Raw genomic sequence first — 23,839 nt, forward strand, 5'->3', positions numbered from 1 at the left:
CCACACAAACACCAAATTTCAACAACTTTCCATGCAAAAAGCACCTTCAGAAGAAGCAAAAATCAGGTGAGCAATCATACTACCTAGTTTTAACATTGTATCAAGGAAAGAGGCACCACAGAGAACAGAAAAGACCATCTTGAATTGCCTATCCCCCATCCAACCCCACCCTTGGCCCTTCGCAGAGCCAGTGCCAGCACCCTGAGTGGAGAAGAAAATCTGTGTGCCCTGGGGAGGAAAGTGAAGTGATTGTGTAACTTTGCATTGCAACTCAGGGATGCCTTGGCACAGAGGAACACAGCACAGGACAGAATTCTGCTGGTGTCTACGAAAGGAGACTTTAGACCACTTTCACCAGAGGAATTCCTTGTTCCCAAACTGGCTTACAAAAAAGCAGCCAGAGGCCTGAACTAAAATTGTAAGGCAGCTTGGCCACAAAGGCTGCAGTCATTGGGCAATTTCTGCAGTAGAGCTGGCTCAGAGCCAGTGGACTATGAGTACTCGTGACCCGGTGAGACACCAGCAGCAGTGGCCAAATTAGCACCTGTTTCACCCCTCGCCCAAACTAGGCAGTGCAGCTCAGGCAGTCTTTTCTACTTGGGGAACAGAAAGGGAAGAGTTCAGAAGACTCTGTTGTGTAACCCGGGTACCAGTTCAGCTAAAGTAAAATAAAGTACCAAGCAGACTCCTGAGGCCCCTGAGTCCAAGCCTTAGTTCCTAGGAAAGGAAACATGCTGCCCTTGACAGGAGTCACAGCCTGCTGACTAAATGGCCCTTGGAGTTTGAATAAACAGAAGTAGCCAACTAACAGTCACCATAGGCTACAGGTGAGACTGGGCTGGCTTCGGGTATGACTTAGCAGTTGCAGGCCATAGGCAGTGCCCATGCCACTCCCCTCCCAACTCCAGCAGCCCAGCGCAGAATGGGAAGGGAATGGGAGACTCTGCCTAGAATCCAGGGAATTCTCTCATATCTTACCCAAGTCCACCAAGGCAGTACCCCCAGGATCTGCCAGAGTCATAGCATCACTAGGCTTTGGACCCCCCAGTGCTGATAAGGCTGCAGTGACCAAAGACTTTGATCATAGCACATAATTAATTCCCTTTGAGTATCTGGAAAGCCTTCTCAAGAAGGATGGGTTCAAACAAGCCCAGACTGCAGATCACTAAATCCTAGGGCCTTAGAATGTGTTAGGAGGGCTTCCTGTTGGGCATACAGTATTTCAAAACAATCACCTAATTTTTCAATGCCCAGACATTAACAAACATCGACAGTATTAAGAACATAAAAAAAACTTGACCTCACCAAATGAAATAAATAAGGCAGCAGTGATCAATCCTGGAGTGATGGAGACAGGTAAGAATTTAAAACAGCTGTCCTAAACAAGCTCAATGACTTTCAAGACAACACAGAGATGGAATTAATAGCCTATCAGAGAACTTTAAAGACTAAAATCATAAACAAAAATCAAGCAGAAATTCTGGAGCTTAAGAATTTAATTGACGGCAGTGCCTGTGGCTCAACGGGGTAGGGCGCTGGCCCCATATGCTGGAGGTGGTGGGTTCAAACCTAGCCCCAGCCAAAAAAAAAAAAAAAAAAAAAAGAATGTAATTGACAAGCTGAGAAATGTTACCAGTCTCTCAACAGCAGAATTGATCAAGCAAAATAATTAGTGAGCATGAAGAGAGGGTATTGGAAAATACAATGAGACACAAACGAAATAGAATAAAAATAAAGCACACCTACAAGATCTAGGAAATACAGTACTGCCCCCAGAATCAGAACATCCCAGAACTCGAGTAACTTGGAATCCTAATGAAAAATTCGAGCAAATTTTGGCTGAAATCCAAACACTGTTCTGGAATCCGAACGCCCAGCATGCTGTCCGCGTGTTTGGGGTGTATGTTTCCTGAGCACTCAGGCCACCGGTACGCTTTGTCGTTCAGTTAATTGTCGGAAGCTGTAGTGAAAGATTCTCATGATTTTCGCTGCCACTTTTATGCTTTTGTGCCTTTAAAAAAAATATATAATAACAACTAATTGTATTCGCCATGGGTCCTACAAAGTGTAGTGAGGAAAGTAAGAGTAAGAGCAAAGCAGTTAGAGCTACAATTCAAGTTATGAAAGGTCTTATCGCTAAGCATGATAGTGGTACTTGTGTGGCTGATCTCACTACTATGTTCAGGATGCCTAAATCGACTGTTTATATAAAGAAGCTGTTTAAATAAAGCTGTTTAAATAAAGAAGCTATAAAAGCAGTTGATGTGACAGAAGGGGTTATAATAACGCCGACCTCTAGGAGATTGAAAAGTATGGAAGAGATGGAAAAACTCTTCTTAGTTTGGATTAATGAAAAACAGCTGGCTGGTGATGTGATTTCTGAGATGATACTTTGTGAGAAAGCCAAGGTCCTCTACGATGATCTAATGAAAGGCATGCCTGATACTAGGGCTCAAAAGGAGGCTTAAAGCCAATAGGGTGGTCCAAGAAAAGGACTTAGATCCATAGTGTTGATATGCATGGAGAGGCTGCCAGTTCTAATTTGGAAGCAGCAGCAAAGTTTGTAAAAGAGTTTAAGGAGTTTGTGAACAATGAGGGGGATGTTTCGAACCAAGTGTTCAACTGTGATGAAACAGGCCTTTATATTTTTAATTTTATTAATTTACATGATTATTCAAATATTATTTGTTAATATTTTACCTTAAAATACAGTGTATGTACCATTAAAATCATTTTGAAATTTGAGTTTGTTGACTTAGGAACATATTAATCCAGTTTCTATTATTTTAAAGAGGAAAATTTGTCTTGGAACTTGAATGATTTGGAACTTGAAGGGGGTTCTGGAATAGATTAAGTTCGGATTCCAAGGTATCACTTGTAGCATCAAAAGGGCAAATCTAAAAGTTACTGGCTTTAAAAGAGGAGGTAAAGAGAGAGATTGCAGTAGAAAATTTATTCGAAGACACAATAACAAAGAACTTTGTTATATTTGAGATATCAATATTTGAGTATAAAAAAGTCACAGAATACCAAGCAAATTTAATTCAAATGAGACAACCTCAAGGCATTTAATAATCAAGCTACCAATGGTCAATGATCAAAGAAAACATTCTAAGGGAAACAGGTAGAAAGAAAAAATAACATACAAAGGAGCTCCATCCAAAACAACTAGCCACAGACCTCTCATTGGCAACAAGCTCCATCCAATACAATTGGCCACAGACCTCTCATTGGCGACAGACCTTACAGGCCAGGCCAGAGTGGCACGGCATGTTCAAAGTGCTAAAGAAAAGTATTGTAACCCGAGATTATTACATCCTGCAAAAATATCCTTCAAACATGAAGAAATACTTTCCCGAATAAAAGCTGAAGGACATTACACCTGTCTTATAAGAAATGATAATACCAGTTCTTCAATATGAAAGAACCAGAATGTTAATGAAAAATAAGAAATTATATGAAGGTATAAATTATACTGATAACAGTAAGGACACAAATACAGAATATTACTGCAATTGTGGTGTATAAACTACCTACCTTGAACAGGAAGACTAAAAGACAAACCCATCAAAAAATAACTACAGCAACTTTTTGAGAGATACATAATGTATAAAGATATGAATGAAAATAACAAAAAGTTAAAAAGGGGGAGACGGAGTCAAAGAGAATTTTTGTTAGATTTCTCTGAATTGCTAAGTACAGATTTTGTGTTTAAAATTTTTTCCGAGTCTCAAAAAACCTACTACAGACACACAAAACATAGAAAAGCAAGAAATTAAAATACTATCAGAGAAAATCACTTTTAACACAGGAAGACAGGAAAAAGGAGGTGAAGAGCACAACCAGAAATCAAACAACATGGCAGTAGTAAATCCTTACCTATCAGTAACACCACTGAATGTGAATGCACTGAACTCTCCCAAAGACCAAGAGTGGCTGAATGGATAAAAAAAGACTATGTTGTCTGTAAGAAACACACTTCACCTATAAATACACACATGGACTGACAAAGAAACAGAAAAGATAATTTATGCAAATGAAAACCCCAAGAGTAGAGACTTGCTATCCTTCTACCAGATAAAATAGATTTTAAGACAAAAACTGTAAAAAGAGACAAAGAAAGTCACTATATAATAAAGGGGTCAATTGGCACCAAGAGGCTCTAACAAATTCTAAAAACATATGCATCCAACACTGAAGCTCCCAGATGTACAAAGCAAACATAATCAGAGATAGAGAGACGCCAATACAGCCATCTTTGGAGACCTCATTGTTCCATATTCAGCACTGGACAGATCATCCAGACAGAAAGTCGACAAAGAAACATTAGACCTAATCCGCACCATACAAACCAAGTGGACCTAACAGGTATTTATAGAACGTTTCTTCCAACAGCTAGAATACATGTTTTTCTCTTTAGCTCATGGTTTATTTTCAAGGATAGACAATATGTTAGTTTACAAAATAAGTCCAAAAAGATTTTTAAAAACCCTGAAATCATACCAATTACTTCCTCTGACCACAATGGGATAAACTAGAAAGCAAAAAGGGAAAATTATCCAAACACATGGAAATTAAACAATATACTCCTGAATGACTAGTGGGTCAATGCAGAGATTGAAAGGAAATTTAAAAATTTCTCAAAATAAAAATGAAAACCTAAGGGATATAGCAAAAGCAGTAATAAAAGGAAAGTTTATAGCAATTAAGCATCTACATCAAAAAAAGTAGAAAAGCTTCAAATAAACAACAATGAACCTCGAAGAACTAGAAAAAACAAATCAAATCCAAATTAGCAAAAGAAATAATAAAAATCAAAACAGAAAAAATTGAATTAGAAATACTGATACTGAAGAAATCCAAGGGATCATTAGAGGACTACTAACTACCAAACCCAGAAGAATTAAAAAACCCAGAAGAAATGGATAAATCCCTGGACACATACAACCTACCAAGATTGCGCCAGGAGGAAATCCAAAACCTGAATAAACTAGTAACAAGTAATGACCTAGAAGCAGTAATAAAAAGTCTCCCATCAAAAAAAGGCCCAGGACCCCATGGCTCCATTGCTGAATTCTATTAAGTATTCAACAAACTAATACCATCCTTCTTATATTACTCCAAAAAGTCAAGGAGGAGACACTCCCAAACTCCCAAATTCATTCTATGAGGCCTGTAGTACCCTGATACCAAAACCAGACAAAAACATAACAAAAAATTAAACTATAGGGCAGTATGGCTGAGGAATGCAGATGCAAAAATCCTCAACAAAATGCTTGCAAACTAATTAAAAAATGCATTGAAAGGATTATTTATCATGACCAAGTAGGATTCATTCCAGGGATGCAAAGATAGATCAATATATACAAATCAATCAACATGATATATCATATCAACAAAGGACAAAAACCATATGATCATTTCAATTGATGCTGAAAAGCATTTATAAAATTCAACATCCCTTAATTATAAAAAAAAAAACCTTAAAAATCTGGGTATAAAAGAAACTTACATTGATACAATAAAAGTTATCTACGACAGATCCACAGCTAGTATTATACTGAATGGGAAAAACTAAAAGACTTTCCTCTAAGACAAGGATGCCCACTTTCACCACTGTTACTCACCATAGTACCTGAAGTTCTATCTATAGCAATCAGACAAGAGAAAGAAAAAAGGGCATCCATACTGGAAAGAAAAAAGTCTTTCTGCAAACAGTATGATCTTATATCTAGAGAAAGCTAAAGATTCAACAAAAAAACTATCAGAACTGATAAACACAAATTCAGTAAAGTTGCAGGATACAAAAGTCAACACATAAAAGTCAGTTGCATTTCCATATAATAAACAACCTGAAAAAGAAATCAAGAAATATATACCATTTATATAAGTTACAAATAAAATAAAATACATAGGAATAAACTTAACCAAAAAAGTGAAAGCTGCGTATAAACAAAAAAGGAAAGATATTCCGTATTCCTGGATTGGATGGAAGAATCAATATTATTAAAATTCTATACTACCCAAATCAATCTACATATTCAATGAAATCCCCATCAATGTACCAATGGCATTCATCACAGAAATAGAAAAAAATTCAAAACTTTATACGGAACCATAAAAAAACCAAAATGGTCAAAGCCATCCTGAGCCAAAAGACCCAAACTAGAAAAATCACATTACCTGACTTCAAATTATACTACAGAGCTGCAGTAACCAAAATAGCATGGTATTGGCATAAAAACAGACACATAAACAAACAGAATAGAATAAAGAACCCAGAAATAAACAAACACATCTATGGTGAACTCATCTCTGACTAAGTTACCAACATACAGTGGGGGAAAGAACAGTTCTTCAATAAAAGGTACTGAGAAATCCGTATGAAGAAGAATGATACCCTTACCTCTCACCTTAGAAAAATCAAAACAAAATGGATTGGAGACTTAAATCTAAAATCTGGGCCGGGTGCCTGGAATCTCATGCCTATAATCCTAGCACTCTGGGAGGACGAGGTGGGTAGACTGCCTGAGCTCAGGAGTTCAAGATCAGCCTGAGCGAGAGAGAGAGAGAGATCTGCTCTTAAAAAAAAAAAAAAAAAAAAAAAATAGCTGGGCATTCTGGCAGGCACCTGTAGCCCCGGCTACTTAGGAGGCTAAGGCAAGAGAATTGCTTAAGCCAGGAGTCCTCCAACTATGGCGCACGGGCCACATGAGGTGGTGTGATTGTATTTGCTCCCGTTTTGTTTTTTTACTTCAAAATAAGATATGTGCAGTGTGCACAGGAATTTGTTCATAGTTTGTTTTTTTTTTTTTTAAACTATAGTCTGGCCCTCCAACGGTCTGAGGGACAGTGAACTGGCCCCCTGTTTAAAAAGTTTGAGGACCTCTGGGCCTAAGCCCACGGGTTTGAGGTTGCTGTGATGCCAAGGCACTCTACTGAGGGCAATAAAGTGAGACTGTCCCCCCCAAAAATAAAAATAAATACACAAAATAAAATACGAAAATATGAAACTAGTAAAAGTAGGCAAACACTTCAGGACATTGGTATGGGCAAGCACTTCCTGAATAATACCCCCAAAGCACAGGCAACCAAAGCAAAATTGGACAAATGGGATCACATCAAGCTAAAGAGCAGCTCGGTGAAGGAACAGTCAACAAAATCAAAAGAAAACCCAAGAGTGGGAGACAGTATCAGCAGCCTCCCCTTCTGGCAAGTGATTAATAACTACAATTATATGGAGCTCCAATTATTCAACAGGAAAAAATCAAATGCTCTGATTCAAAAATGGGCAAAGAATATGAATAGAGACATTTCTCAAGGATACACGAATGACCAACAGGTATATGAAAAAATGCTCAACATCACTAGGCAGAGAAATGCAAATCAAAACTATAATGATGTATCATTTCACTCCAGTTAAAATGGTTTTTATCAAAAAGACAAGTAATAAGGAATGCTGGCAAGAATATGAAGAAAGCAGAACCCTCATGCACTGATGGTGGGAATGTAAATTAGTGCAAGTACTACAAAGAAGGCTATGGAGGTTCCTCAAAAAACTACAAATAGAACCATCATATAACCCAGCAATCCGTCTGCTGGGTTCTGGATATGTTTCCAAAGGACAGCAACGCAGTATATCAAAAAACTATCTGCACTTTCTTGTTTATTGTGAAGACTTCAAATCAACCCAAGAGTCTATCAACAGATGAATGAATAAAGAAATTGTACATATTCACAATTCAGTATTACATAACCATAAAAAAGCCAACTGTTTACAATAACATGGATGGAACTGGAGAATGTTAGGTTAAGTGAAATAAGCTAGGCATAGAAAGACAAATCTTGCATGTTCTAATGCATCTGTGGGAGCTAAATATTAAAAACAATTGATCTCCTGGAGACAGAAAGTAGAATGATGGCCCCCAGAGGTGGGAAAGGGTAGTGGGAAGAGGGGGATAAAATAGGGGTGGTTAATGGGTACAAAAACATAGAATAAATAATATTTGACAGCACAACAAAGTGACTATGATTAACAACAAATTAGGGTATACTTTAAAAGAACTAAAAGAATGGAATTGAAATGTTCCTAACACAAAGAAATGATAAATGCCTGAGGTGAGATATTCTAATGCCCCTATATCAAAACATCTCATGTACCCTATAAAGATATACAAATGTTACATACCCATAATAAAGAATTTAAATAAAATTATAGTAAATATAAAAAAATCAATAAAAATAAACTTAGAACTGTTCTAAATAGTCTATTACTGCCATACTTGTTATAGCTTATTATTATTAATAGTTTTTAAGAATTTTAATAAAATTATAGTAAATATAAAAATAAAATAAAGTTAGAACTATTCTAAATAATCTATTACTGCCATGCTAATACCATAACAATGACAGTCAGTGTGATTAATTAAATGAATTCTAGTGCTTTAAAATAATAAAAGCAATCATATTTTACTATTTTCTAGTAATTTTTAAATTGAGGTCTTAATGACATTTAAAAATATTAATACTTCATGTAATCAAATGTAACCATCTTAATATATAAGTATATACAAGCTGCCCTGCTGCATTATGAATTCGCATTCCTCGTATTTGCTTTGCTTTTTATATATGTAAATGTTGCCAGAAAACAAATTACAGCTCAATATTCACTTCTACGGCAGTCCAACCTATTTCCTAAACTCTGATTATAACCAAAATAAGAGAGCATGATTATAGACTGAGGACAGGAAATTAATTATTACTCTTCAGAAAATACAGCACAATAAACTGGCATCTAGCAAGTATAAAATTAATGTTAAATAAATAAATTATAACAAAGAAAAGTAACTGCAAATTGCTGAGGAGGATTAAAAAGTTGAGTTCTTAAACATAACTGATTTTAGAACTGGTTCTGTTATGAACTGCATATCCTCAAGCACATCACTTAAACAAGATTAAGACTCTTTCCTAATCTGCGAAAGACATGTATGGTCTCTTAAAGACTATAAAAACAGCTCTTCTCTTAACACAACTTTCCAAATTAATTCACTTTGAAATCTCCATTCTCACATCTTACTTGTACTCGACAGGCATCAAAGACCTATACAACTTGTCCCTGGACAACTTCAGTTCATCTCTTCCAATCAGGAAATTCAACTTTCATCAGTAACAGTCAATGGATCCTTTCCTGCCTACTAGATGAGACATCCATCTTTCTCAAAAATAACGGCATGTATGTGCATATTAAACACACGGCCCTCGGAATTCTCAGTGTTTTCTCTTAAAAATATCCATATACATGTGAATATTTTATTGTATCACTAGAACACCCACAAAGCATACAATTTTATGTTATTTTGTTTGGGTTTTTTTGGAGGGGGGCAGAATCTCATTCTGTGGCCTGGACTAGAGTATAGTGGTGTCTTCATAGCCCCCAGCAACCTGAAACTCCTGAGTTCAAGGGATCCTCCTGCCTTAGTGTCCCCATAAGCTAGAACTACAAGCAGGCACCGTAATGCCTGACTAATTTTTCTTTTCCTTTTTTTTTGTAGAGGCAGGTTCTTACCGTGTTGCTCAGGCTGTTCTCAAACTCCTGGCAATTCTCCCACCTCAGCCTCCCAAAGGGCTAGCTAGCATTGTAGGTGTGAGCAACTATGCCCAGTCACAATTTTATGTTTTCAATGAAAGGAACCTTAAAATACCTTTCCTAGCATGGAAAGAAAATACTGGAATAATTTTGGAAAATTTCAGTTCTCGTCACAGTCCTATATTTAAAATGTTGATGAACAAAGCACATGATATAACTTTTGAAAGACTTAGTTTTATCATCTGTAGAGGAGATGTATTAAATGGTCTCGAAAAAACTTGACAAATCTAATCACCTTGACTGTTATGGTACCTCAAGTTGACCTAGAAAAGTTAAGAGATTGGCACTGGGAGGCGGGGCAAGATGGCAGCCGAGTAACAGCTTCCTTGCATCTGGGCACCATGAGTCTGGGGAGATAGGACTCCAGGCATCTCTGGCTGGTGGGATCTGCCTATCATCACCCCTGCGAGGATACAGGGAGTCAGCGAGAGACTTCTGGACCCCAAGAGGAAGACTAAAACAGTGGAAAACCGGCAAGTGGTCGCGTGTGTTCAATCCGTCTAAACCTGCCCGCAACTGTAAGTTCAGTAGCAGCGAGACTGCAAATCAGAAACACCTTACCTGTGAACTGTTTTGGTGTCTCCGGACTTGGCACTCAGCTGAACTGCCTTGGGGAGAGCCTGAGCGGGAGTGCGGAGAACTTTGGCCTTTGTCTGGGGCCCCAGTCTGAGCCGCTGAGCCAGACGGAGCTAATAGTGTTTGGCTCTGGGTCACAGGCAGACATTGTGAGCGATCTGCCCCGGCAAGCTCCGCCCTCTGGGTCGCAGAGCTAGAATTGGGTGGGAGCTGGTAATGCAGCGACCAAGTAGCCAAAGAGCGGGGTCTGAACCGCCTTGCAGTCCTAACCCTCAGGGGCAGAGGGAGACCAGTTTTGGCACACAGGGTAAGTGGATAGCCACTTCAGCAGTGATTCCAGCGACAAGCACGTCCCTGGGAAAGCTTCTGCTCAGCAAGTGAACCAGTTCAAAGTGCCTTTTAAGTGGGCTGAAGAGAGATTTAGGGTGTCTACCTGCTGGGGTTTGAGAAACTAGCAGCCTCCAGTCGTATCAGAACTGTGATTAACATCTCATACCCCAGAAGAGCACGTGTTGCCCAGACAATATTCAATAACATATACATACTGCTTTGTTTTTGGTTGTGTTTTTTTTTTTTTGGTTTGGTTCTTTTTTTTGTTTATTTTGATGATGTTGATTGTTGTTTTGCTTTTTAAGTTCAACCTTTTCCATACAGATCCGTTTTCTTTCTCAATTTTTCTAGTTTAATTATAATTTCCCATTGCTGCCTATTTCAATAATTAGAACTTCATTTTTGTTAGTGTTTCTACCGCTATTATTTAGTTTTCCAGCCAATTTTACCCCAAGAAGTTTTCTGTTTGCTTGTTTTGGTTTGATTTATACCATTTTTGTCTTTCCTCTCTACTTGGTGGAGGTGGGGTACTGTGTCTGATCAGGTTAGCAAAGAGCTGCTGACCACAAGGGAACCATCCAACTGGGCACCCCCAGAAGATGGTTTTTTATTTTTAAGGTTGAATCAAAGTACCCTACTGTACACCTATATTGCTCCGTCTCCCTCTTTCTGTGCCTCTCTTGTTTTTGTCAATATTCCTTTTACCCACCCCCTCTCCTTTCTCTATTTTTCTTTTTTTTTTTCTTATCACTCGATCCTCATTTCTTTCATCCCTTTTTTGCTCTTCAACCTTCTCACCCTTCTCCTCCTGTAACCTTAGTCCCCAGGCACAAGAACTTAAAGAGCAAGAGGAAGTGAAAGGAAAATTAGGGCAAAGAAACAGATAAAAGAAATCATTCATGAGGAAGAATCAGCAGAAAACTCCAGGCAACATGAAGAACCAGTCCAGAACAACTCCGCCAAGGGACCATGAGGTAGCTACTGCAGAGGACTCCACCTATAAAGAAATGTTAGGAATGACAGAAAGGGAATTCAGAACACACATGTTAAAACAATGAAAGAAATGATGGAAACAATGAAGGAAACTGCTAATAAAGTGGAAAATAACCAAAAGGAAATCCAAAAACAGAACCAAATAAGAGATGAACCATATGAACAATATAAAAAGGATATAGCAGAGCTGAAGGAAATGAAACAGTCAATTAGGGAACTTAAAGATGCAATAGAAAGTATCAGCAACAGGTTAGACCATGCAGAACAAAGAATTTCAGAGGTAGAAGACAAAGTTTTTGAGATAACTCAAGAAAGTAAAAGAGGCAGAAAAGAAGAGAGAAAGCAGAACGTTCACCGTCAGAATTATGGGACTTTATGAAGCGTTCCAACATACGAGTTATAGGAATTCCAGAAGGGGAAGAAGAATGCCCCAGAGGAATGGAAGCCATACTAGAGAATATTATAAAAGAAAATTTCCCAAATATCACCAAAGATTCTGACACACTGCTTTCAGAGGGCTATCGGACCCCAGGTCGCCTCAACTCTAACCGAGCTTCTCCAAGACACATTGTGATGAACCTGTCCAAAGTCAAGACAAAAGAAAAGATTCTGCAAGCTGCCAGGAGTAAGCGCCAGTTGACCGACAGGGGCAAATCCATCAGTGACCGCAGACTTCTCTAATGAAACTTTCCAAGCAAGAAGACAATGGTCATCTAACTTTAATCTACTTAAACAAAACAATTTCCAGTCCAGAATTCTGTACCCTGCTAAGCTAAGCTTCAAAATTGACGGAGAAATCAAATCATTTACGGATATACAAACATTGTGGAAATTCACCACAACAAGACCAGCTCTACAAGAAATACTTCAACCTGTTCTGCACACTGACCACCACAATGGATCAGCAGCAAAGAAAGAACTCAGAAATTAAAGGACAGAACCTAACCTCCACACTGATGCAAAAGATAAAACTAAGCAATGGACTCTCACAAAATAAGACAAATAGAATACTACCACACTTATCGATTATCTCAATAAATGTTAATGGCTTGAATTCCCCACTGAAGAGACATAGATTGGTTGACTGGATTAAAAAACACAAGCCATCCATTGGCTGTCTGCAAGAAACACACCTGGCTTCAAAAGATAAATTAAAGCTCCGAGTCAAGGGTTGGAAGACAATTTTTCAGGCAAATGGAATTCAGAAGAAAAGAGGAGTTGCAATCTTATTTTCAGATACATGTGGATTTAAAGCAACTAAAGTCAAAAAAGACAAAGATGGTCACTTTATATTGGTCAAGGGAAAAATACAACAACAAGACGTTTCAATTCCAAATATTTATGCACCCAATTTAAATGCTCCTAGATTCTTGAAACAGACCTTACTCAGTCTGAGCAATATGATATCTGATAATACCATAATAACAGGGGACCTTAACACTCCTCTTACAGAGCTGGACAGATCCTCTAAACAGAAATTAAACAAGGATATAAGAGATTTAAATGAGACCCTAGAACAACTGTGCTTGATAGATGCATATAGAACACTCCATCCCAAAGATAAAGAATATATATTCTTCTCATCACCCCATGGAACATTCTCCAAAATCGATCATATCCTGGGACACAAAACAAATATCAACAGAATCAAAAGAATTGAAATTTTACCTTGTATCTTCTCAGACCATAAGGCAGTAAAGGTGGAACTCAACTCTAACAAAAATGCTCGACCCCACCCAAAGGCATGGAAATTAAACAATCTTCTGTTGAATAACAGATGGGTGATGGAAGAAATAAAACAGGAAATCATTAACTTCCTTGAGCATAACAACAATGAAGACACAAGCTACCAAAACCTGTGGGATACTGCAAAAGCAGTTTTGAGAGGAAAATTCATCACTTTAGATGCCTACATTCGAAAAACAGAAAGAGAGCACATCAACAATCTCACAAGAGATCTTATGGAATTGGAAAAAGAAGAACAATTGAAGACTAAACTCAGTAGAAGAAAAGAAATATCCAAAATCAAATCAGAGATCAATGAAAATAAAAACAAAAAAATCATTCAGAAAATTAATGAAACAAGGAGTTGGTTTTTTGAAAAAATAAATAAAATAGATAAACCATTGGCCAGACTAACGAGGAATAGAAAAGTAAAATCTCTAGTAACCTCAATCAGAAATGATAAAGGGGAAATAACAACTGATCCCACAGAGATACAAGAGATCATCTCTGAGTACTAACAGAAACTCTATGCCCAGAAATTTGACAATGTGAAAGAAATGGATCAGTATTTGGAATCACACCCTCTCCCTAGACTCAGCCAGGAAGAAATAGAGCTCCTGAACAGACCAATTTCAAGCACTGAGATCAAAGAAACAATAAAAAATCTTCCAAACAAAAAATGCCCTGGTCCAGATGGCTTCACTCCAGAATTCTATCAAACCTTCAAGGAAGAGCTTATTCCTGTACTGCAGAAATTATTCCAAAAAATTGAGGAAGAAGGAATCTTCCCCAACACATTCTATGAAGCAAACATCACCCTGATACCAAAACCAAGAAAAGACCCAAACAAAAAGGAGAATTTCAGACCAATCTCACTCATGAATATAGATGCAAAAATTCTCAACAAAATCCTAGCCAATAGATTACAGCTTATCATCAAAAAGGTCATTCATCATGATCAAGTAGGCTTCATCCCAGGGATGCAAGGCTGGTTTAACATACGCAAGTCTATAAACGTTATCCACCATATTAACAGAGGCAAAAATAAAGATCACATGATCCTCTCAATAGGTGCAGAAAAAGCATTTGATAAAATCCAGCATCCTTTTCTAATTAGAACACTGAAGAATATAGGCATAGGTGGCACATTTCTAAAACTGATTGAAGCTATCTATGACAAACCCACAGCCAATATTTTACTGAATGGAGTAAAACTCAAAGCTTTTCTTCTTAGAACTGGAACCAGACAAGGTTGTGCTCTGTCACCTTTACTATTCAACTTAGTGCTGGAAGTTCTAGCCAATACCATTAGGCAAGAGAAGGAAATAAAGGGAATCCAAATGGGAGCAGAGGAGGTCAAACTCTCCCTCTTTGCTGACGACATGATCTTATACTTAGAGAACCCCAAAGACTCAACCACAAGACTCCTAGAAGTCATCAAAAAATACAGTAATGTTTCAGGATATAAAATCAATGTCCACAAGTCAGTAGCTTTTGTGTACACCAATAACAGTCAAGATGAGAAGCTAATTAAGGACACAACTCCCTTCACCATAGTTTCAAAGAAAATGAAATACCTAGGAATACACCTAATGAAGGAGGTGAAGGACCTCTATAAAGAAAACTATGAAATCCTCAGAAAGGAAATAGCAGAGGATATTAACAAATGGAAGAACATACCATGCTCATGGATGGGAAGAATCAACATTGTTAAAATGTCTATACTTCCCAAAGCAATCTACCTATTCAATGCCATTCCTATCAAAATACCAACATCGTACTTTCAAGATTTGGAAAAAATGATTCTGTGTTTTGTATGGAACCGGAAAAAACCCCGTATAGCTAAGGCAGTTCTCTGTAACAAAAATAAAGCTGGGGGCATCAGCATACCAGATTTTTGTCTGTACTACAAAGCCATAGTGCTCAAGACAGCATGGTACTGGCACAAAAACAGAGACATAGACACTTGGAATCGAATTGAAAACCAAGAAATGAAACTAACATTTTACAACCACCTAATCTTTGATAAACCAAACAAGAACATACCTTGGGGGAAAGACTCCCTATTCAATAAATGGTGTTGGGAGAACTGGACGTCTACATGTAAAAGACTGAAACTGGACCCACACCTTTCCCCACTCACAAAAATTGATTCAAGATGGATAAAGGACTTAAATTTAAGGCATGAAACAATAAAAATCCTCCAAGAAAGCATAGGAAAAACACTGGAAGATATTGGCCGGGGGAAAGACTTCATGAAGAAGACTGCCATGGCAATTGCAACAACAACAAAAATAAACAAATGGGACATCATTAAACTGAAAAGCTTCTGTACAGCTAAGGACACAATAACCAAAGCAAAGAGACAACCTACACAATGGGAAAGGATATTTGCATATTTTCAATCAGACAAAAGCTTGATAACTAGGATCTATAGAGAACTCAAATTAATCCACATGAAAAAAGCCAACAATCCCATATATCAATGGGCAAGAGACATGAATACAACTTTCTCTAAAGATGACAGACGAATGGCTAACAAACACATGAAAAAATGTTCATCATCTCTATATATTAGAGAAATGCAAATCATAACAACCCTGAGATATCATCTAACCCCAGTGAGAATGGCCCACATCACAAAATCTCAAAACTGCAGATGCTGGCGTGGATGTGGAGAGAAGGGAACACTTTTACACTGCTGGTGGGACTGCAAACTAGTACAACCTTTTTGGAAGGAAGTATGGAGAAACCTCAAAGCACTCAACCTAGACCTCCCATTTGTTCCTGCAATCCCATTACTGGGCATCTACCCAGAAGGAAAAAAATCCTTTTATCATAAGGACACTTGTACTAGACTGTTTATTGCAGCTCAATTTACAATCGCCAAAATGTGAAAACAGCCTAAATGCCCACCAACCCAGGAATGGATTAACAAGCTGTGGTATATGTATACCATGGAATACTATTCAGCCATTAAAAAAAATGGAGACTTTACATCCTTCGTATTAACCTGGATGGACGTGGAGACATTATTCTTAGTAAAGCATCCCAAGAATGGAGAAGCATGAATCCTATGTACTCAATTTTGATATGAGGACAATTAATGACAATTATGGTTATGGGGGGGGGGACAGAAAGAGGGAAGGAGGGAGGGGGGTGGGGCCTTGGTGTGTGTCACACTTTATGGGGGCAAGACATGATTGCAAGAGGGACTTTACCTAACAATTGCAATCAGTGTAACCTCGCTTATTGTACCCTCAATGAATCCCCAACAATAAAAAAAAAAAAAAAAGGAAAAAAAAAAATTTAGAAAAGCCCAGCAGGCTCCTGTAGTCCCAGCTACTCAGGAAGCTGAGGCAGGAGGATCACTTGAGCCCGCTGACGCCACTGCACCTAGTCCAGGGGACAGAGTGAGACTCTGTCTCAGAATGAACAAATAAATGAACACGGTATACCTCAAAAAAAAAAAAAAAAGAGATTGGCCCTGCATTTCTGAAACATTTCTTCTTACTACATAGACTTCAGTGAATGAGATAGGATACTGTTACGTGTATTACCATTCCCATTTTATTTTCTCTCCTATTCAAAAAGAAAAAAATTCCCACAGAGGATATGTTGTTGAGAAATCAATCTCACTGATCTACACCATGCAGCTGCCTATAATGATAACATACATTTTTATTAAGAGTGAGAAACGAATCACAAGTAAGAGTTTTTTCCATATGTTGCTTTGTTTTACCTGCATCTCAATATACCGAGGGTCACTTTTCTTCTTTTGTAAATCTTCCAGTAATTGTTGGTCTAAGGTTACATCTGGTTCATTTTCTTGCAAGAGATACTCAGAATCTCGGTCAATATATGATTTGTTACGAATTCTAAATGTCCTTTTTTCTTGGTCTACCAATTTCTTATCCTGGTTATCATGTTTCTTCTCTGAGCTTGGTTTGTTTTTAGCAGAAACTTCACTACCATATCTATTTGACAAAATAAAAATGAAGAAAGGTCAGATAAAGAATCATTCAAGTGACGAAACAAAACAATATGCTGTTTAAATATTTCAAAATTCCTCCCAAATATTTACTCTTTTCTCTCAGTAGAGCCACTATGAAATAGCTTACGATGAATTCAAATCTCTCTCCTCTACTTAAGTGGATTTTGCCAGGTAACTTATTCCGTTTGGTAGATAAAATTATTTTGAAAATCCACAACAGTCATTCATCCACTGCAGTGTTTTTTGTTGTTTGAGACAGAGTCTTACTATGTCGCCATCGGTAGATTGCCATGGTGTCACAGCTCACAGCAACCTCTAACTCTTGGGCTTAAGGGATTCTCTTTGCCTCAGCCTCCCAAGTACCTGGGACTATACGTGCCACAACACCTGGCTATTTTTTGTTGCAGCTGTTATTGTTGTTTAGCAGGCCTGGGTTGAGTTTGAACCTGCCTGCCTTGGTGTATGTGGGACTGCTGAGCTACGGGCACCAAGCCTCCTGCAATGTTTTATCCTGCTTTTCTGGGACTTGTTTTATTTCACAATGTCTTCATTTTCTTTCTGCCACCCTTTCTGAGCTATAAATAAGACACTACCCTCATGTAGTCACTGAAACGCTTCATCTAATTTTCCTTCAAATGATTCTAAATGCCCTTTAGAAATCATTTAGAGTCAAATTATTTTCCTTCATCTAATTTTCCTTCAGTTCTTGCAACCTTCCTAAAACAGGAGCAATGTAACTTTTGACAGACCTTCCCAAGAGGAGAATTTCCGAAATACAAAGATGATTCCTCTCATATCCATTACCTTAATATTCATACCATTTTGCTTTCCTGTGAAAATGCCATCTAATTTGTTTTAAAACATTCTATAAATCTATGTGATCTCCATAAGAAAAAAATTACTTCAGGACTAAATTTCACCTACTGGAAAGTCTAAAATGTATTTTATCATCTTTTTTAGCCAACACTACGAAAGGTTACTCGTTGCCTGTCTTTTAAAAGAACATCTTTTTGTCTTACCCATGATCCTCGGGAGCAAACCAAGATATCTGTGCTTCTGAATCTTTATCATTCTTAGCTTGGACAGAATTCAGCAGCTGCACAATCTGTTCTTCTCGTCGTTGATCCATGTGTACTACAGCTCTCTATTTTGTGCAAAGGAAAAAGTATCTTTTTCAACTTAAGAAAGCATGTGAAAAACTGAGAATTAAAAGCAAAGTAATAATGTTCAATGGACACATATAAAAGACAGCTGCTCACACTTGCCTTCCAGCCCCCCAATCCTACCTCCTAGACCTAATTAACATTAAAATGTTTATATATATCTCTGAAGACCTTTCCCCATCATGCGTCCATAAAATTAACCAATATTATTGTTAAAACATATTTATGTCTCTTCCTCTAACTCTGGTTCCCCTAACTCCCAACCCTCATATATTAATTGTTACGAATTTTTCCCTATTTTAGATTTTCAAAACTATTAAAGCACAAATGGCATGTTTAAAAAAAGTTGAAAACTGGAAATAATATTTTGGTTGGAATGAGTACTTAAAAGTTATTATAATAAAAAGAATAAACTGGGAAGAAGGTTGGGCTCAAAAGGAATAAATAAAATTGATAAGTGCTTATGGAGATGTGAGCTCATGTAGCAAATGAAGAAGTTGCTTCAGAGAATGAGAATAAAAAACACAATAGATTAGACATAAGATCCCTGGTGAGATATGAAAAATTTTAAAAATTTTATATACATATCTATGAATTAATTACAGGCCAAGTTGGAAAAAAAATAAACAACTAAACCTAATTCTGTGGAGACATCTGTTTTTTAGATATAACAAGTTGAAAAACAAACATTTTCACAGTCCCTGGCTACAAACCTCGGTTTCTTTAAGATCCACACTTAGGAATGTATGTATGAATCCACACGAAACTGGAAACATGTAAAGAATGATGAGTAAGGTTTAAGAACTGAGGAAAGAGGAAGGTGAAAGTAGGAATGAAAAAATAAAGTAGTTAAAAATTAGAATTAAAAAACCTTAGGACTTAATGAGTATTTAACAGGGGTGGGAGACAGGCAAGTGGAAAGAAAAGAATGAAAGACAACTGTTTCAAAAAACTAACAAAAAAGACAACTGTTTCAAATTCAAGAATGAGTTCTGAGAGAAAAGCAATAATATCAACCATTAGGAAAAGGCTGCTGAGTGGCAGTGTGCGTACGCGTATTCTGTGAACATGTGGTGGTGAAGTCAAAGTAGGATGCTAAATAATTTCCTGAACTGCAATAATTATTAGGCAGATGAAAATATGGAACTAGATTTCTGGAAATATTTTACAATTTTAGAAATATAATAGGCAATTTTGGAGTGTTCTTCAAAGAACAGGAGTTGAAATCAGAGATATAAGAATTGTCTTAAGTTCAAGAAAAATACCACCTGCAAAGAGATGAGAACAGAACTTTGACAAAGCCTGGTGTTCAAGAGGTCAAAGCAGGAAAACAAGTCAGAGGAATAGTCAAGAGTGTGAGCAAGAGACCAGGAACAGAGTGACAAGCCACCTCACTTTCACGTGAAGGAAAGTTTTAAAAATGGAGTTAGAAGTATAAAATTGCACTGAGACAAAACCAAGGCTGAGAACTGAAAAAATACTATTGTATCCAGCAACTAGGTAGTTAGGAATGACCTTCAAGGAGTTTTTGTTTTGGGAGGGAACGGAGGAAGAAGGAGCTGGAGCCAGGACACTGACGTAAGTAAACAGCAATGGGTAAAATGACCACCGGTTTGACAGGATCAATAGGAAACTCATGCCTTATATAGACATGAAAGTGTCATCCAACTAACACTTCTTTGGAAGTGAATTTTTCTTCTGTTACAGCAACCCAAAGTAAAACCCATGACCCAGTAAACACATAATGATTCCTATAATTTCACAAAATACTTTCTCTCACTGTGTACAGTTTAACTCATATTTTCTTCCATATACTCCATCTACTCTATCCCAAACACCAAAACAATAGGTAATCATAACAAAGTTCAACCTAAAGTCTGAAAACTGGGCAGGGAGGCTGGCAGGGGGCTATGTCCCACCAGAGCAAGACCTGAGCATGTCTCAGATAGGAGACACAGGGCTTTATAAGACATTTTAATTCTGATCAGTATTACATACTTTGTGAAATCTCCAATAAGTTTATATAAGAGGATATAAACTTATATCCTCTCAGAGAGGGGACCTTGTTTTTATTACTATTAGTTTAAAAATATACATCCTACATCCTAGGATATAAGTTTATATCCTCTCAGAGAGGAGACACAAGGCTTTATAAGGCATTTAATTCTAATCAGTATTACATAGTTTGTGAAAGCTCAAATAAGAAGTTCATATAAGTAGTTTATATTTTATGGAAGACAATATTTAATAAAAGCAACAAATTAGACAAAGTAATGAACTTGAAGAAACAAGGCAAATTAACTATTTACCCATCCGTGGCCTACCTCCATCTTTGAAGAGAAAAGAGGCTGATTTCAATAGTCAGGATGTAATGGTCTCACTTTACAATCCTCTTAAAGTTGTTTTTTGTTTTTTTTTTCCTAAAGAGGGTCTCCCTCTGCATTCCAGGCTACCCCGTTTCCCCGAAAATAAGACATCCTCCGAAAATAAGACCTACTTACAGGAAAGATAAGACGTCCCCTGAAAATAAGACCTAGTGCATCTTTGGGAGCACACCTTAAAATAAGACAGTTTCCCCAAAGACAGGGGAAACAGGGTAGAATGCAGCAGTCGTGAGATCATAGCTCTCTGCGGCCTCAACTCCTGCCTCAAGCAATCCTTCTGCCTCAGTCTCTCAAGCAGCTGTGATTACAGGTAGGAGCCACTGCAGCTGGCTCTGCAACCCTCCCTCCTAACATTTTTTTCCTCTTAAGACTTCTTCATCTATCAGTCTGTTTAATTAGAAGATAACCTACATCTGTTATTCCTAAAGTTCTCATTTTTTCATGTTTAGCTCATTACTATGTATTTTGTTTAGTAAACAATTTCTTAGACTGCCATTTCACACCTCCCCCATAAAAGCACAAAAGTTTATTTTAATTTTATAAGATTTCGGGTCTCAGGCTCAGCACCCATGCTCAGTGGTTATGGCGCCAGCCACATACAGCAGGGCTGGCGGGTTCCAACCCGGCCCAGGCCTGTTAAACAGAAAAGACAACCACAACAACAACAAATAGCCAGGCGTTGTGGCAGGTGCCTGTCATCCCAGCTACTCGGGAGGCTGAGGCAAGAGAATCACTTAAGCCCAAGAATTTGAGGTTCCTGTGAGCTATGATGCCACCACACTTTACCCAAGGCGACACAGTGAGACTCTGTCTCAAAAAAAAAAAAAAAAAAGAAAAGATTTCGGGTCTCCTGGGAAAGATAAATTACTGGATAATGTAACATTCTACAGAAAATAGAGAACCATGTGTGGTTCAGACTTTCAGTTCAGACCATCATAACAAATCAGTTTTCTTGAAAAGTCAACATCCATTGGTAAAATGGTAGTCTTAATTTTCAGATACTTTATAAGGTATCTTACAAATCAACTGGTAGTCTTAAGACAGCAGTCCCCAACCTTCTTGGCACTAAAGACCAGTTTCATGGAAGATAATTTTTAATTTTTCCACAAATGGGGTGGGGGGTATCATGGGTGAAGAAGCAAAGATGAAGCTGCTTCACAGGATCCCTTGCCTGCAGCTCCCTCACCTCCTGCTGTGCGGCCTAAATTCCTAAGTTTCAGGACAATGGGCGGTGCAGCTCTGCGCCTGGCTCCTAACAAGGGGCAGTGGACCAAGTAAGCATCTGCTAATTAACAAGGAATTAGTTGAACTAGAGTACACTAAGGTGGTAAAGAATGGTAGAACTTTCTACAAGTGTACATATGGGAAAGATGGTCCAAGTATTAAATGAGAAAAGCCAGTTGTGTAGTGTTTTTATTACTATTATTTTAAATAAAATGTTTGTTTTTATTGCTATTAGTTTAAAAATATACATTCTACACTTTTTGCAGCATCTCTGCCAGATATAATTCTGGCACATAGCAGAAGCTCCAGGGAAGTCTTTCAATCGAAAAAAACGTGTGGTTAAATGTTTTACTACGAGCATGTATGATTAGCCTCCCAAAACAATTTACACTTCTTAAATAAAAATACAATTTGTATTTTTAATGAGGTATTCCCTATAATGAGGCTTCAGTGGTTGGAGGCAAGGCAGAACATACCTAAATTCGAACCTGGATCTTACCTTTCTCTGTAGGTTATCTCCCTCCCAACCAATAACTTTCTTCCAGTTCCATCATTCTTCACTTCACCTTACCTTCTGCCTGGAGAATCTCAGATACACATTTTAAGTTTTGTGACTATTTTATTTTGACTTTTGACTATCTCCCCCTTGTTTGGACATCCTCAAATATTCTGATTCTAGTTTTACGTTCCTAGCAAAAGAGATCCTTAATGTCGTCTATCAAATTATCTGTATCTATTGTATCAGCTATCTAATTATCTGCAACTATTGCAAACTTTATTCCTTCTCTGCAACACACTAATACCACCTTCCTGTCTGTCCCCTGCATTTCATACAGTGTTTCAAAAAAGCTCATAGAAGGGAAAGTCCTCCTTTGGTTACCACCAAACCTAAACTACCTATATCAGACTCTATCCTTAGCTCTTTTCCTTCCAACTTAAAGAGGTTTTCCTGTGTAAAGCTAACCCCTTCCCCTGAGCTCTGCAGTCCAATTCCTTTCATGTCCTCTGGGTCACTGCCTTTATTGAGATTTATTTTCCTTTCCTAAATTTCTAACATCTCTAATAGTCACTAGGCAAATGACTGGTTGGAGTTTTCCCAACCCTGACTTGAACGTGGCAAGTGAGTTACTGGGCAATGATATGCGAACAGGAATCCCTGAGAGTCAGAAGCAATTTACGGTATTCTCTCTCTGCTACCACCAAACCCAGAAACTCCAGATCAGGGGGAGGTTCTACGAGCTTAAGTCTCATAATGAGCAAGATGAAGAAGTGTCAATTGAATGACAATTGTCAAGTAATGTGAGTTGAGAAACAAATCTTTGTTTTGTTATAAGCCATTAACATGTGAGGCTTGATTATTATTGCAGCATAGTTTTGCCTAATCTGATTCTCTCTATTGTCTCCTTCTCATTAGTACATGAATATAGTCAAATCTCTTTATCTTTAAAACACTAAGAACAAAAAGCCCTGTCTTTAAATTGCTTATCCCTACTAGCTACTGCTCTAGTTTTCTTCCTCTTTCTCACAGTAGAACAGCTAGAAGATGCTCTATTTCTTCATCTCTCCTTCATTTGCCACCTACCACAACCTGGTGTTTACTTCAATACCACAGAAAGGGTTCTCCTCAAGGTGACCTTGATAACCTCATAGATAAATCCAACAGACATTCTCAGTCCTTACTTCAGTACATCTGTACATGCTTGCCACTACCGATTACTTCCTTTGTTTACATACACTTTCTCCCTTAAACACTATTCTTGGATTCCAAAACAACACTCACCTCTTCATTTTTCTCTTCTCTAGA

The 23,839-nt window shown here is 37.7% G+C and overlaps 1 protein-coding gene across 2 annotated transcripts in view; it reads right to left on the reverse strand.

The window, feature by feature from the left end:
• The window catches only part of DHX36 (DEAH-box helicase 36), a 62,652-nt gene that overhangs the window by 35,178 nt on the left and 3,635 nt on the right, over positions 1-23,839 (reverse strand). For both annotated transcript variants that reach the window (XM_053599314.1, XM_053599315.1), the window contains 2 exons: positions 18,284-18,408; positions 17,013-17,247 (listed from right to left, as the gene is read on the reverse strand). In XM_053599314.1, the coding sequence (XP_053455289.1) occupies positions 17,013-17,247; positions 18,284-18,408 (360 nt within the window). The remainder of the gene's footprint in view (positions 1-17,012; positions 17,248-18,283; positions 18,409-23,839) is intronic.

The sequence above is a fragment of the Nycticebus coucang genome, chromosome 8, assembly GCF_027406575.1.
Source record: "Nycticebus coucang isolate mNycCou1 chromosome 8, mNycCou1.pri, whole genome shotgun sequence".
Lineage (NCBI taxonomy): Eukaryota > Metazoa > Chordata > Mammalia > Primates > Lorisidae > Nycticebus > Nycticebus coucang.